The following is a 15,975-nucleotide window of genomic DNA, read 5'->3' as shown; positions in this document are numbered from 1 at the left end:
TCTCCAGGAGGAGCAGAAATTGTATGCACATTAAATTTGGCGTCCCGGTTGCCAGTGTTAATTTGTGGAGTACTGAAAGTGAAGGATCCCAGGATCCCACGGTGTCCTTCATGAAGAGTAAGTATGCTTACGGCCACCCGGGACAAATTACAAATTACTCCTCTAACCCGCAGGGGACACTGGATCAGCAGCACAACTGTACCCCAAGCAAATGATGCTATCCACAGCCATGTGCAGTGCACTGAAGTAGAAGTTGCTTTATCTGATCATCAAGAGGCAAGTGTTAAAATGGGGAATCAAAACAGCCTAATATTTCATCAAAATGCAAATTTCAAATCTCACTTCCAGAAATCCTCCACATTAATGCACTTTGACTTTGACAGTCTAAGAGTCGGTGGATGAGGGAAGTGCAATGAATGTGGTGTATCTAAACTTTAAGAAATTTAAACGAATAACTAACTGGATCAGTGTTCGGAATCCAAATGCGGATGTGAATGGGAGGATGTTTGACTGGAAAGATGCAGGTTATGGGGTACCTCAGGGATCAGTACGAAGACGATTATCATCTACACAATAAAAACGATATATATATATATATATATATATATATATATATATATATATATATATATATATATATTGTTGCGAATTCGCACCCGCCGGCGTGCGATCGGCCGCTCGACTCGAATGGTGGCCGCCTCGCCCACCGGACGGACAATTCTGTCGTGACCCTCTGGGAACTATCGCCCGGAGCCAGTCACGGGTGGGCCTTTCGACCTTACCACGATCGTGCCAATCGGCCACCCGCGTAGGATAGGGTTGTTCACCAAACTCGACCAACCTAAGTACCCACGCGGATGGTAGACCGGGCGATCGTACCTCGCCGCAGGCTGACTCCGGACACGAACCGCTTTCGCGGTCCGTTCCGTGCTATCGGGATAACCGAGCAGTGTTATCGTCGGCCTCGACGGTTCCGATTAATTATCGGGCGTATTAAGCCCATTACGAACCCTTTACGTGGATCAAGATGGAGATTCAAACGAAGGAAAGGACGCAGCGAAATTGGGAACAATTCAACATAATGCACTTTATTTACATGACACACGGAGAGTCAAACACATATACAGTCAAACATATACACAAATACACTTTGACACATATACAGTCAAACAGTCAGAACGCACATATATCAATTGAAAACAAAAACAACAATGCAGAGCTACGACCGAATACGCGAACACACGGCAACACTTATACAGTTTTACTTACAAGACACGGCGCCACAAGATCCATTCAAAAAAAACCCCGATAAGAAAAAGGTGACTTCCTTTTGGGCCGTCGAGTCCCTCTCCGACATCCGTCGACGTGGTCCCGCCTGGCCGCGACTCCGTGCCCTAGCGTGGTTGTCGAGGCCTCTCCGGCGTGCCTCGCGCCGGCACGTGTTGGCCGCTCGACGCCACGGACAGAGTTTTCGGCGCGATCCCAGCGCGGTGAGAAGGGGGGAAACGTGGATGCCCGAGGTCGGGAGGGGGGAAGGGCGGATGCTCCTTCACGCCAGCGGGGTATTGAAACCGCACCACAGCAGACCAGGCCAGCGGCCACCAGCAAGAGAAGAGGACGAGCAAGCCGGAAGACAGGAAGAGGGCAAGAGCAACCACAAAAACCGCTCCGCCCGTGTCCGACTTTTTATATCCCCGGAGCTCCGCCCTGTTGCTCCGCCCCGTTCTTTGCTCCACCCCCCTTCGAGGCGCTTCGACAAAGGTCTCGAAGAGGGTCGTTCCTCCTCCCTGGCCGCGTCACACCGCGCATCCACCAATCGGGCACCAGCTGCCCCACCCCGCTTCTCCTCCCTCACACCAAGCGCGGAGAAGAATGGCGCAAAAAACAGGCAGGAAAAGCCCACTGAGCGTCCTCGTTGGTTTTTGTTTGAAATAAAAGATAGAAAAAGAAAAACGACTGAGTCAAAGCGTCGCAGCCTGAATGAATCACAGTAATTCCCTCTAAACAATGGGTTTGGGGCAAACTACACATGTACTTAAGAGATACCTCAGGGACGGGACCTGGATGGTGGTTTGCGAATTTCCACAGCCGTAACAATATATATATATATATATATATATATATATATATATATATATATATATATATTCATATATACATATATACATATACATATATCTTCTTCTTCTTTCGGCTGCTCCCGTTAGGGGTCGCCACAGCGGATCATCCGTGTGATCCGCATAGTGATTTGGCACATGTTTTTACGCCGGATGCCCTTCCTGACGCAATCCTGGTCGCCTCTTACGACACAGGGATATGGTACACCTATTTTAACCGGGGTATACACCGGCCCAGTATACTGGTACTCATTTCGCCGACCTCGGAAGGATGGCAGGCTGAGTCAACCCCCATATACATATATATATATATATATACACATATATATATACACATATATATATATACACATATATATATGTATATATATACATATATATATACACATATATATATATGTATATATATACATATATATATACACATATATATATGTATATATATATATATATATATGTATATATATATATATATATATATGTATACATATATATATGTATATATATATATATATATATATATATATATATATATATATATATATACATATATACCACAAGGGGAAATAAAGATGTCACTTTTTATAAATTTCAGGGTTATTGCACCTGCTAATAGTTGGCAACATTAGGTTTCCTCTCACAATATTACTTTAACAAATAACCAGGGGTGTCACATAATTTATATGGTATAAAGTTTAGCCGTGCAATGAAAAAACAAGTGTTGTCAAAGCTGAACAAGTGGAAACCCAGAGTTGTCAGGACTTTACTCCTGGTTATCTCCCCTTCATTCAGGTTAACTGTTCCACCATAATATTCAGAGTTGAGAAAATAAAAAATGAAAGGTTGTAAAACTTCCATAGCATAAACTCTGAGCACTACAATGGCCAAGTTGGTTATATCATGGGCTCCGTAGTTGGTGCATATCGTGGTTCAAGCCTGGACAAACCTTTACTGTGACTTTTATGGGACCCACGCCGTGGCTTAATGGTTAGCGCGTCTGAGTATCCATCCTCATTCGATGTACCCACCGCCCAATCAACCTGCTGAGGTATATGAGGGAGTCAAATGAAGTGACTTCGGCTATCGCGGGGGTGGTTTATCCTTGGTTTCCTCCCGGTTTTCCATCATATTAAGTCATACGGAGTAAGAAATGGAGAATCCGTTGTCATGTAAGCGAAATACCCTTGAGTATGGAGTTGAACACCAATCAAACAAAAAATCAATGACCGTTTAATGTTGAAAAAAATAATCTGTGATCACCAAAGTCATGTAATGTATGCAAATAACCAACAAGCATGAATTTGCTACACATCCTGGGTTAAAATTGCATGGCAATTATTAAACAAGGGAATAACCAGTGATGTCAGTTTGCAACATTGATTCGTTCTTTGCTCTTAAATTAAATAACACAGAAGCTTGGCAAATGCGACATGCTTAATTTCATCGGCCAATGATCACTCTTCCTTTTACTGGAAAAGAAATCTATATGACAGTTATTAAACAGTCCACCAAAGTCTTGAAACTTTGTTTTTCAGTTTCTTCAAAATTGACTTATCCTGACATCTCTGGTTTTCCCCTTGTGGTCTTCATATGTATATATGTATGTATATATATATATATATATATATATATATATATATATATATATATATATATATATACATATACACACATATACATACATATATATATATATACATATACATATTCATATATATATATGCTTCAAAAACTAAAAAGCAACAAACAAATTTTGGGTGATGGTGATGCAACTGGACTTCTAAGCAGATGGAAGATGATCTGAGATATGAGAGTTGGCTTCAATTTCCTTCAAAGGAATATCATTTCTGTTACTCGCTCGTTTCATGTCACGACATTCCGAAGGGACATTTTCTCTGACTTACATGGTGTGTTCATTGTTGCCACAACCCTTCTCTTTTTTGTCACGTCTCTTGCACTTATGCCTGGGTTGAAAAACATTGAAAAGTGAGTTTCTTATATGTCGAAAAACAAGTTTAAAAAGTAAAGAAGAAGAAAATAAAATTACTTACTTCAGACGCTTCCAAAGAGTGGGTTTCTTTGGTTTATTTGCTGGCACTGACAGGTTCAGAACGACATCTTGATTACCAGAAGATTCACTCAGCTTTTCTTTCCTGAAAAAAGAACAGTTCTCTTCAGTACTTTTTCCCCGTTTTGATCCCTGTCATCCAAAGTTGACAACCCCGGGGCATGAACCGAGGGTCAAATCCGCAAAAATTGTTACATATTCCATGCAACCCCAATGTTCATTGCATGCACAAAGTTTCATTTCAAAATGTGTCTGTAATTGAATTTTTCAGGAATTTGACCTTTTGACCCCCACCCCTTGGGGTGTGTCCAAATATGGAACTGATCTTGCACCTTGATGCCATGTGATGAACATAACCACCACGTTTGGTGAATTTCTGCTAAATCGTTGAGGAAGAGATAGCGTGATGGAGAGACAGACACAGACATCTGATGGAGCCGATTACGATATTCCCGTATTTATTTTCGACAAAAAAAGTGAGGATAATAAAGTTGTTCCTCAAACAGACACTCTGTAGACAGATAGATTGAACCACTTGCCTTACCCGACCTTCCGCTTCGGTTTTGGGGCAATAAACTGATTAATTTAATTAATGTGGTGTTCATGAAGCACAGGCATGATGGGATAAATGGCCTCATCAAGTTCCTCATGTTGGTTGGCATTATTGGTGGTATTATTGTGATATAATATTACACAAAGCAGTTGTTGCCGTGCATTATTATGGACCAAGTATTTGCAAACGATGACTAACATCTCAATACATGTCTGATTGATGTGATATTCCATGTATCGGTTCCCTCCTCAGATCAGGTACCTCCTGACACTTGCCACATGCACTTCTTCTCAATGGACAGTCCGAAAACCTTAAACTTTCTCTTCTTCTTCTTCTTCTTCTTCTGCTTTAATTACCCCTGACAACACACACCTACTTATGAGGTTGGCAAGTGGGAACGGTTGTGGTCCAAGTCTTTCACGAACTGGTTGATCAATCCTTTAGTGGAATGGCAGGAATTTGTAAATTGTTCACGGTACCAGCGATGACGAGTCAACTCTTTTCAAGAGACATGATGAGACCTGCAATGCTCACCGTACCCCAAGTGCTGGCACATGGTCCTCTACCTTCACATACTTTTGTGGGACAGCATGCACATCTATGCCTCACTATTCATGTAAAACAACAGGATGACCATTAATATCTGGATAAAGATTCCAACCCAGGTTAAACAACTCAGCACAAGTTCCTCAAAGCAATCCCTCAGCCCTGAAACCGATAACCTATGATACAGAAAATATTTGAGGAGCAAAATGTGATCGAGATACAACAGCGTGAGCTTCCATTTCCTTTTAAAAGGAATACCATTTCTATTATTAGTACGTTTTTTTTCAACATCGATAAGGGATATTTTCTTTTACTTACACGTTATGTTCGATGTTGACGGAACCCTTTTTGTTCTTGTCACATTTCCTGCACTTTTGCCTTGGTTGAAAAAGATGGAAAATTCAATTCATTGTACATTTGTTGAGGAAGATATATCCAAAAACAAGTTTTAAAAAAGTGAAGAAGAGGAAAATAAAATTACTGACCGAAGACGCTTCCAAAGAGTGGGCTGCTTTGGCATTTTTGCTTGGAATGACTGGTCCATGTGCAGAGGTTTATTTGGAGAGACATCTTGTGAATCGGTAAACCCATTCATCTTTGCTTCCCTGAAAAAGAACAGTTCTCTTCAATCCACAATTGCACAAATATGCCAAACCAGATCTAATCTATTTGCTCCATTTCAACAAATGGCATTGCATGTCCAACCCCCCGCTCCTCTCCATCACCGCAATGCACAGTTTGTCAATTCAGTGATAAATTCAACGAACAGAATCGGACGAACAATTGTTTTTATCAAGCCTCATTTTTAGTGATGACATTACATTTCACACATCAGACAAATTTAATCATGATAATTGTAGGGTATTGGGAGAAGAAAATCTGCATGAATTGTATGAACATGAAAGAGATCCGCCAAAAGTAAACATCTGGTGTGCCCTGTCATGTTCTCACATCGATGGACCCTATTTCTTTAATGAACGCACTGTCTCCAGCATTTCGTACCTCAACATGCAACGATAGTTCCTTATTCTGCAACTCCAAGAAAATCCTGACGAGTTACAAAGAGCTATCTTCCAAAAGGGTGGAGCACTACGTCACTTTGCTCGAATTGTAAAAGTGTTTTGAAATCAAACTTTGCCAGACCGTTCGATTGGTCGGGATGGACCGATGAAATGGCCTGCTTGTTCACCCGACTCAACACCTTTAGATTTTTTGATCTCTGGGGTTTGTAAAGAGAAAGTCCACACGAGCGAACTAGTGGACCTTGAAGAACTTAAAACATCGTATTGTTCATGCTGTGCCATCTGTCTCAACAACTGTGTTGGAAAATATTTTTGAATGATGATTGATTGACACCGAATCCGATTGATTTTCGTGAATGATGGATGAGGTGATAAATTTATTAATAATTTGAGAATGTCTAAACAACACCATTAAAATTAAATGAACGATTTCTTATAAGTGTATTACATGTATTCATATCAAATTTATGTTCGTATCTTGAACAACAATAAAACCATTCTGCGTTCTTTTTGGTACATCAATTTTGGACACACTGTAAGGACCCCCTCAAGGGCAGGCCATCACTGTGGTGCAGATGACCCTTCAACTTCAAAAAAACGGAAATTAAGTACCAAGGTGCCACGAAATATGGTTCGAAGTTTAGTTCTACCTGGACAAAAACATATCCGTGTGTCATGGAGACGTGGAAATGCACATGCAAACACAATCTCACAAGAAATTGGACAATATCTAATTATCATCAGGATCTCTCTTATCTGCGTTTGGAGCTCAAACTTAAGTCAATGAAAAGGTAAGTTGACGATAATATTAATATAATTATCATATGGTAAATTCGTGTGAAAAAGCAATTATCGTATGCAGGAAATTGCATCGAGAACACACCAGAAAGCAAACATTATCTGGGGGGGGGGGTGCATGCCCCCAGACCCCACTGGATTTTTGAGTGCTTCGCAACCTCGCTGGACACATTTTACATTCTCACACTTTTTCATAATTTGGGGTTCACAGGTCTGCACCGGGGTGGGATGAAGCAGAGTTTATTGTGACCGCAGTGAGCTTCATATTTAACGCGTGCACATGAGAGAATAGGAAACAACACCAACAACAACAACAACACAATACCCCTGGCTATTTGGAGTCCGTGTGGTTTGCTATGACCTTTTGCTTCCGGTTGTTTTTAAATGCTGTGCGGTGTATAAACACGATTGGGTTTTATTTCTATCTTGTGAATATTACTTAACGCGTGCACATGAGAGAATAGGAAACAACAAAAACAACACAATACTCTGGCAATTATGAATCCGTGTCATGGCTATGACCATTTTGCTTCCGTTTTTTTTTTGCTTCTGTTTTTTTTGTTTCCGGTTTTTGTCATGGGGAATGATGCATGCCGGGAGATAAAGGCATCGTCGGAGACATGAAACACCCAAATAATATCAGACATGGTGCACATTTCCTCCACTGATTTTTATAAAGATATCTCCCGCATCATCAAAAAATAATTTTTAATCGTGATTTACGTTATTTGATCGCTAATTCCGAAGTAACTGGAAATTTCGTATACAGTTGTGAACAAGTTGTAGGTAAAGCCAGAAGCGAATGTAAGAAGAATACGACGTTCATTTCTCGTATTTATTTTTTTAGATGAGATCCTGTTCCAGGCGGTGTAGTTGTTGTTGTGAAGATAATGTTGAGGTAATATTTATTTTTATAGATGAGATCCTGTTCGAGGCGGTGTAGTTGTTGTTGTGAAGGTAATGTTGAGGTAATATTTATTTTTATAGATGACATCCTGTTCTAGGTGGTGTAGTTGTTGTTGTGACGGTAATGTTGAGGCAATATTTATTTTTTCATCGCAAAAAGACGGTTTAATTTGATATATTTAAGAAGTGAATGGAAGAAGAATTCGACGTTCACTTCTAGGCTTTGCCTATTCCATATTATAACTTCTAACGAGTTGGACCAGGGATGCCTGATGAGTTCACATCCCACAATGTAAATCTGTATGGTGAATGTTTACTGTCCATCTAAATGGAGTGAGATGGAGGAGGAAATCATTTTAATATACACGAAGTGTGTAGGTTTACTTTGTGTGTTTCACCACACATTTATCATATATCTGTTTCGAACCGTGGATTGTATGTTTAACAGGCCGAGTGAGTGTGGACGTGACGTGTCAGGTCCCCGATTTATCGAGTTCTGAAAGCCTCCCAGGTCGAAAAACCAGTTAAAACCAGTACACATTTTCAACTGGTCTCTATTGGTTCTAATTGGTCTTTAACTGGTCTCTATTGGTTTCAACTGGTACCAGTTAAATTCAGTCAGAATTCCAATTTCCCAGTTGAAAAAACCAGTAGCTCATATTTGTACCAGTTAAAGTCTTACTGGTTCCAGTTGATACCAGTTGCAATGTACTGGTCCCAGTTGATACCAGTTGCAATGTACTGGTCCCAGTTGATACCAGTTAGTTAAATACAATTGTATTTCAACTGGTAATATATCACTCTATTCCAATTTCCATATTAAAACCAGTAAGAAACCAACTGGCTTTACTGGTACCAGTTGGCTACTGGTTTTCAACTGGTACCAGTTGACCGGTAAGCTACTGGTCTTTACTGGTTTTTTGACCTGGGCTGGCGGCCATTTTGAAAATAAATAAATAACATTTTGGTATTTGTTGTTTTAAACTTTACGTAATAACATTTAAACTCGACCGAGATACCTTCGTTGTGTTTTTTTAACTTGAAGTAATGATATTTAATTAAAAACCCGAGCGAGATACCTTCGTTGTGTTTGTTTTTAACTTGACGTAATAATCATATTTAAAAACCTTCGTCGTGTTTTCTGCCGAAAGAGAGGCATCTTGGGAAGGGAAGAATAAAATCCTCGTAAAAAATCTTCAATGAAAATCCTTCAGCTGAGGAGAACACGTCCAGCACGGCCCAACGTCAGCATCGAATGATTCTCGTCAATGTTGCACTACTGTTGTCATGCCAACGATCCTTTCAGCGCACGTGACACATTGTGATGACGTCACCGTACCTCCGACTTCAAAGTGCGATCTCAACGGTAAATTCGAATGAGAAAGCAATTAACGGATGAAGGAAATTGCATGCATGAAGGATGAACTGTGCTGTGTTGTGCTGTGTTTTGCTGTGCTGTGCTGTGTTGTGTTGTGCTGTGTTTTGCTGTGCTGTGCTGTGTTGTGTTGTGCTGTGTTTTGCTGTGCTGTGCTGTGTTGTGTTGTGCTGTGTTGTGCTGTGCTGAGCCCGTATCCGAATAAAACTTGCAATTCCCACTTGAGAGTCCTCGTCCCAGTCTATCGAGAACATTACACACACGGAGAATGGAAACAAATAACATTATTTACCACACGGAGAATGTAAACATTTCCATTATTTACCACACGGAGAATGTAAACATTTGCATTATTTACCACATGGAGAATGTAAACATTTCCATTATTTACCACATGGAGAATGTAAACATTTCCATTATTTACCACACGGAGAATGTAAACATTTCCATTATTTACCACACGGAGAATGTAAACATTTCCATTATTTACCACACAGAGAATGTAAACAAACATCATTATTTACCACACGGCGAATGTAAACATTTGCATTATTTACCACATGGAGAATGTAAACATTTCCATTATTTACCACATGGAGAATGTAAACATTTCCATTATTGACCACATGGATAATGTAAACATTTCCATTATTTACCACATGGAGAATGGAAACATTTCCATTATTTACCAGACGGATAATGTAAACATTCCCATTATTTACCACACTGAGAATGTCAACAAATACCATTATTTACCACACAGAGGGTGAAGGAGGAGAAGGAGCCGGGAAGGCGAGTCCGGAGGCAGTGGGAGAGGGGGAAGAGTAGAAGTTTGGAGGTGAGAATTGGAACTCTGAATGTTGGGACGATGACTGGCAAAGGGCGAGAGTTGGCTGATATGATGGAGAGAAGAAAGGTGGACATACTGTGTGTACAAGAGACCAAGTGGATGGGGAGTAAGGCTAGGAGCATTGGAGGTGGTTTCAAACTGTTCTACCATGGTGTGGATGGGAGGAGAAATGGTGTCGGGGTAATCCTGAAGGAAGATAATGTCAAGAGGGTATTGGAGGTGAGGAGAGTGTCTGACCGAGTGATGAGTGTGAAGGTGGAAATTGAAGAAGTGATGATGAATGTCATCAATGCATATGCCTCGCATTTGGGGTGTGAGATGGAGTATAAAGAAGATTTCTGGAGTTAGATGAAGTGGTGGAGAGTGTATCCAAGGAAGAAAGAGTGGTGATTGGAGCAGATTTCATTGGGCATGTTGGGGAAAGGAATAAAGAGGATGAAGAGGTGATGGGTCGGTACGGTCTCAACAAGAGAAATGTGGAAGGGCAAATGGTGGTAGAGTTTGCAAAAAGAATGGAAATGGCAGTGGTAAATACGTATTTCAAGAAGAAGGAGGAACACAGGGTGACAAACAAGAGTGGAGGAAAGTGCACACAGGTGGATTACATCTTTAGCAGGAGATGCAACCTGAAAGAGATTAGAGACTGTAAGGTGGTGGAAGGGGAGAGTGCAGCTCGAAAGCATCGATTGGTGGTCTGTAGGATGATGTTGGAGGTGAGGTTGAGGAAGAGAGTGAGGGCTGAGCCAAGGACCAGATGGTGGAAGCTGAAGGAGGAAGACTGTTGCGTGGAATTTACGGAGGACGCGAGACAGGTGTTGGATGGTGATAAAGATGGGTGGGATGATTGGGCAACTACAGCAGAAGTGGTGAGGGAGATAGCGAGGAAGGTACTTGGTGTGGCGTCTGGACAGAGGAAGGAAGATAAGGAGACTTGGTGGTGGAACGAGGAAGTACAGGAAAATATAAGGAAGAAGGGATTGGCGAAAAAGAAGTGGGATAGTCAGAGAGATGAAGAAAGTAGGCAGGAGTACAAGGAGTGGCGTCGAAAGGCAAAGGGAGAGGTGGCAAAGTCTAACAAAAAGGCATATGACGAGCAGTATGAGAAGTTGGATACAAAGGAAGGGGAAAAAGATTTATACCGATTGGCAAGACAAAGGGACCGAGCTGGGAAGGATGTGCTGCAAGTTAGGGTGATAAAGGACGCAAATGGGAATGTGCTGACGAGCGAGAAGAGTGTGTTGAGAAGGTGGAGGGAGTACTTTGAGGAGCTGATGAATGAAGAAAATGAGAGAGCGAGAAGGTTGGAAGAGGTGGAGATAGTGAATCAGGAAGTGGGGTGCATCAGTAAGGATGAAGTGAGGACTGCTATGAAGAGGATGAAAAGTGGAAAGGCTGTTGGCACAGATGATATACCAGTGGAGGCATGGAAGTACTTAGGAGAGATGGCAGTGAAGTTGTTAAGCAGATTGTTTCATAAAATCTTGGAAAGTGAGAGAATGCCGGAGGAGTGGAGATCAAGTGTACTGGTTCCTATTTTCAAGAACAAGGGTGATGTGCACAGCTGTGGAAATTACAGAGGGATAAAGTTGTTAAGCCACACCATGAAGGTGTGGGAAAGAGTAGTGGAAGATTGGTTGAGAGGAGAGGTGACGATCTGTGAGCAGCAATATGGGTTTATGCTGGGAAAGAGCACCACTGATGCGATGTTTGCTTTGAGAATGTTGATGGAGAAGAAAAGGGAAGGCCAGAAGGAGTTACATTGTGTGTTTGTGGATTTTGAGAAAGCTTATGATAGGGTGCCGAGAAAGGAGTTGTGGCATTGTATGAGGAAGTCGGGAGTGGTGGAGAAGTATGTGAGGATCGTGCAGGATATGCATGAGGGCAGTGTGGCAGCGGTGAGGTGTGCGGTAGGAATGACGGACCGGTTTAAGGTTAAAGTGGGATTGCACCAAGGATCAACTCTGAGCCCTTTTCTGTTTGCAATGGTGATGGACAGGTTGACGGATGAGATCAGACTAGAGTCTCCATGGACTATGATGTTCGCGGATGACATCATGATCTGCAGAGAGAGTAGGGAGCAGGCTGAGGCGAGCCTCGAGAGGTGGAGGTATGCACTGGAGAAAAGGGGAATGATAGTCAGTAGGAGTAAGACGGAGTACATGTGCGTAAATGAGAGGGAGGGTGGTGGTATGGTGCGGTTGCAAGGAGTTGAGCTGAGGAAAGTTGATGGGTTTAAATACTTGGGATAAACTGTCTAAAGTAACGGAGAGTGTGGGAGAGAAGTGAAAAAGAGAGTTCAGGCAGGATGGAGTGGGTGGAGAAGAGTTGCAGGAGTGATTTGTGACAGAAGGGTAGCTGCAAGAGTGAAGGGGAAAGTTTAGAAGACGGCAGTGAGACCAGCTATGTTGTATGGTTTGGAGGCGGTGGCGCTAACAAAAAGAGAGGAAGCGGAACTGGAGGTGGCAGAGTTAAAGATGCTGCGATTCTCGTTGGGAGTGACGAGGATGGACAGGATAAGGAATGAGGATATTACAAGGACAGCGCAGATAGGACGGTTTGGAGACAAAGTGAGAGAGGCGAGATTGAGATGGTTTGGACATGTGCACAGGAGGGAAGCAGAGTATATCGTGAGAAGGATGCTGAGGGTGGAGCTGTTAGGGTTAGGGAGAAGAAGAGGAAGGCCAAAGAAGAGGTTCATGGATGCGGTGAGGGCAGACATGCGGGCGGTTGGAGTGTCAATGGAAGATGTGGAGGATAGAACGAAGTGGAGACGGTTGATCCGCTGTGGCGACCCCTAACGGGAGCAGTCCGAAGAAGAAGAAGAAGAAGAAGAAGAAGAAGAATGTAAACATTTCCATTATTTACCACACTGAGAATGTAAATATTTCCATTATTTAATACACGGAGAATATAAACATTTCCATTATTTACCACACTGAGAATGTAAACAAATACCATTATTTACCACATGGAGAATGTAAACAAATACCATTATTTACCACATGGAGAATGTAAACAAACACCATTATTTACCACACAGAGAATGTAAACATTTCCATTATTTACCTCACAGAGAATGTAAACATTGCCATTATTTACCACACAGAGAATGTAAACATTTCCATTATTTACCACACAGAAAATGTAAACATTTCCATTATTTACCAAACTGAGAATGTAAACTAACACCATGATTAAGCACACTGAGAATGTAAACATTTCCATTATTTACCACACTGAGAATGTAAACATTTCAATTATTTACCACACTGAGAATGTAAACATTTCCATTATTTACGACACGGAGAATGTAAACATTTCCATTATTTACCACACTGAGAATGTTAACATTTCCATTATTTACCACACGCAGAATGTAAACAAATACCATTATTTACCACATGGAGAATGTAAACAAATACCATTATTTACCACATGGAGAATGTAAACAAATACCATTATTTACCACACAGAGAATGTAAACAAACACCGTTATTTTCCACACGGAGAATGTAAACATTTCCAATATTTACCTCACAGAGAATGTAAACATTGCCATTATTTAGCACACAGAGAATGTAAACATATCCATTACGAACCACACAGAGAATGTAAACATTTCCAATATTTACCACACAGAGAATGTAAACATTTCCATTATTTACCAAACAGAGAATGTCAACATTTCCATATTTACCACACTGAGAATGTAAACTAACACCATGATTAACCACACTGAGAATGTAAGCGAATACCATAATTTACCACACAGAGAATGTAAACAAATACCATTATTTTCCACACAGAGAATGTAAACATTTCCATTATTTACCACACTGAGAATGTAAACAAACACCATTATTGACCACACTGAGAATGTAAACGAATACCAGTATTTACCACACTGAGCATGTAAACAAATACCATTATTTACCACACAGAGAATGTAAACAAATACCATTATTTACCACACAGAGAATGTAAACATTTCCATTAATTACCACACTGAGAATGTAAACATTTACATTATTTACCACACTGAGAATGCAAATGAATACCATTATTTACCACACAGATAATGTAAACAAACACCACTATTTACCACATGGAGAATGTAAACTAATACCATTATTTACCACACAGAGAAAGTAAACATTGCCATTATTTACCACACAGAGAATGTAAACATTTCCATTATTTGCCACACAGAGAATGTAAACATTTCCATTATTTACCACACAGAGAATGCAAACATTTCCATTACCACACTGACAATGTAAACGAATACCATGATTTACCACACGAGAGAATGTAAACGAATACCGTTATTTTCCACACGGAGAATGTAAACAATTACCATTATTTACCACACAGAGAAAGTAAACATTCCCATGATTTACCACACAGAGAATGTAAACATTTCCATTATTTGCCACACAGAGAATGTAAACATTTCCATTATTTACCACACAGATAATGTAAACATTTTCATTATTTACCACACAGAGAATGCAAACATTTCCATTACCACACTGACAATGTAAACGAATACCATGATTTACCACACGAGAGAATGTAAACAATACCGTTATTTACCACACGGAGAATGTAAACAAACACCATTATTTACCACACTGAGAATGTAAATGAATACCAGTATTTACCACACTGAGAATGTAAACAAACACCATTATTTACCACACTGAGAATGTAAACGAATACCATTATTTACCACACTGAGAATGTAAACAAATACCATTATTAACCACACTGAGCATGTAAACAAATACCATTATTTACCACACAGAGAATGTAAACAAATACCATTATTTACCACACAGAGAATGTAAACATTTCCATTAATTACCACACTGAGAATGTAAACATTTACATTATTTACCACACTGAGAATGCAAACGAATACCATTATTTACCACACAGATAATGTAAACAAACACCACTATTTACCACACTGAGAATGAAAACGAATACCATTATTGACCAAACTGAGAATGTAAACTAATACCATTATTTACCACACAGAGAAAGTAAACATTGCCATGATTTACCACACAGAGAATGTAAACATTTCCATTATTTGCCACACAGAGAATGTAAACATTTCCATTATTTACCACACAGAGAATGTAAACATTTTCATTATTTACCACACAGAGAATGCAAACATTTCCATTACCACACTGACAATGTAAACGAATACCATGATTTACCACACGAGAGAATGTAAACAATACCGTTATTTACCACACGGAGAATGTAAACAAACACCATTATTTACCACACTGAGAATGTAAACATTTCCATTATTTATTTACCACACAGAGAATGTAAACATTTCCATTATTTACCAGACTGACAATATAAACAAATACCATTATTTACCACACTGCGAATGTAAACATTTCCATCATTTATTTACCACACAGAGAATGGAAACATTTCCATTATTTATTGACCACACAGAGAATGGAAACATTTCCATTATTTACCACACTGAGAATGTAAACAAACACCATTATTTATCACACTGAGAATGTAAACTTTTCCATTATTTACCACACTGAGAATGTAAACATTTCCATTATGTTCCACACGGAGAATGTAAACAAACACCATTATTTATGACATGGAGAATGTAAACAAATACCATTATTTACCAAATGGAGAATGTAAACAAATAGCATTATTTACCACATGGAGAAGGTAAACAAATACCATT

General features: G+C 40.1%; 1 protein-coding gene across 5 annotated transcripts in view; it reads right to left on the bottom strand.

Moving 5' to 3' along the window:
• LOC147007490 (uncharacterized) overlaps window positions 1–15,975 on the bottom strand; it is a 55,230-nt gene that overhangs the window by 29,493 nt on the left and 9,762 nt on the right. For 4 of the 5 annotated variants that reach the window (XM_085867033.1, XM_085867036.1, XM_085867035.1 and 1 more), the window contains exons 1-5: window positions 9,138–9,415; window positions 5,770–5,889; window positions 5,603–5,662; window positions 4,169–4,270; window positions 4,022–4,081 (exon numbers count right to left, since the gene is read on the bottom strand). In XM_085867033.1, the coding sequence (XP_085723159.1) occupies window positions 4,022–4,081; window positions 4,169–4,270; window positions 5,603–5,662; window positions 5,770–5,889; window positions 9,138–9,169 (374 nt within the window). In that variant the 5' untranslated portion in view covers window positions 9,170–9,415. Of the gene's footprint in view, window positions 1–4,021; window positions 4,082–4,168; window positions 4,271–5,602; window positions 5,663–5,769; window positions 5,890–9,137; window positions 9,416–15,975 lie in introns of those variants that run through there. The other variant, XM_085867034.1, reaches the window with a different exon arrangement.

Source organism: Eptatretus burgeri, unplaced genomic scaffold (assembly GCF_056783735.1).
Source record: "Eptatretus burgeri isolate ZD-2024b unplaced genomic scaffold, Ebu_testis_v1 Ebu_testis_scaffold_136, whole genome shotgun sequence".
Classification (NCBI taxonomy): Eukaryota; Metazoa; Chordata; class Myxini; order Myxiniformes; family Myxinidae; genus Eptatretus; species Eptatretus burgeri.
This window is presented reverse-complemented; position numbering and strand designations above follow the sequence as displayed.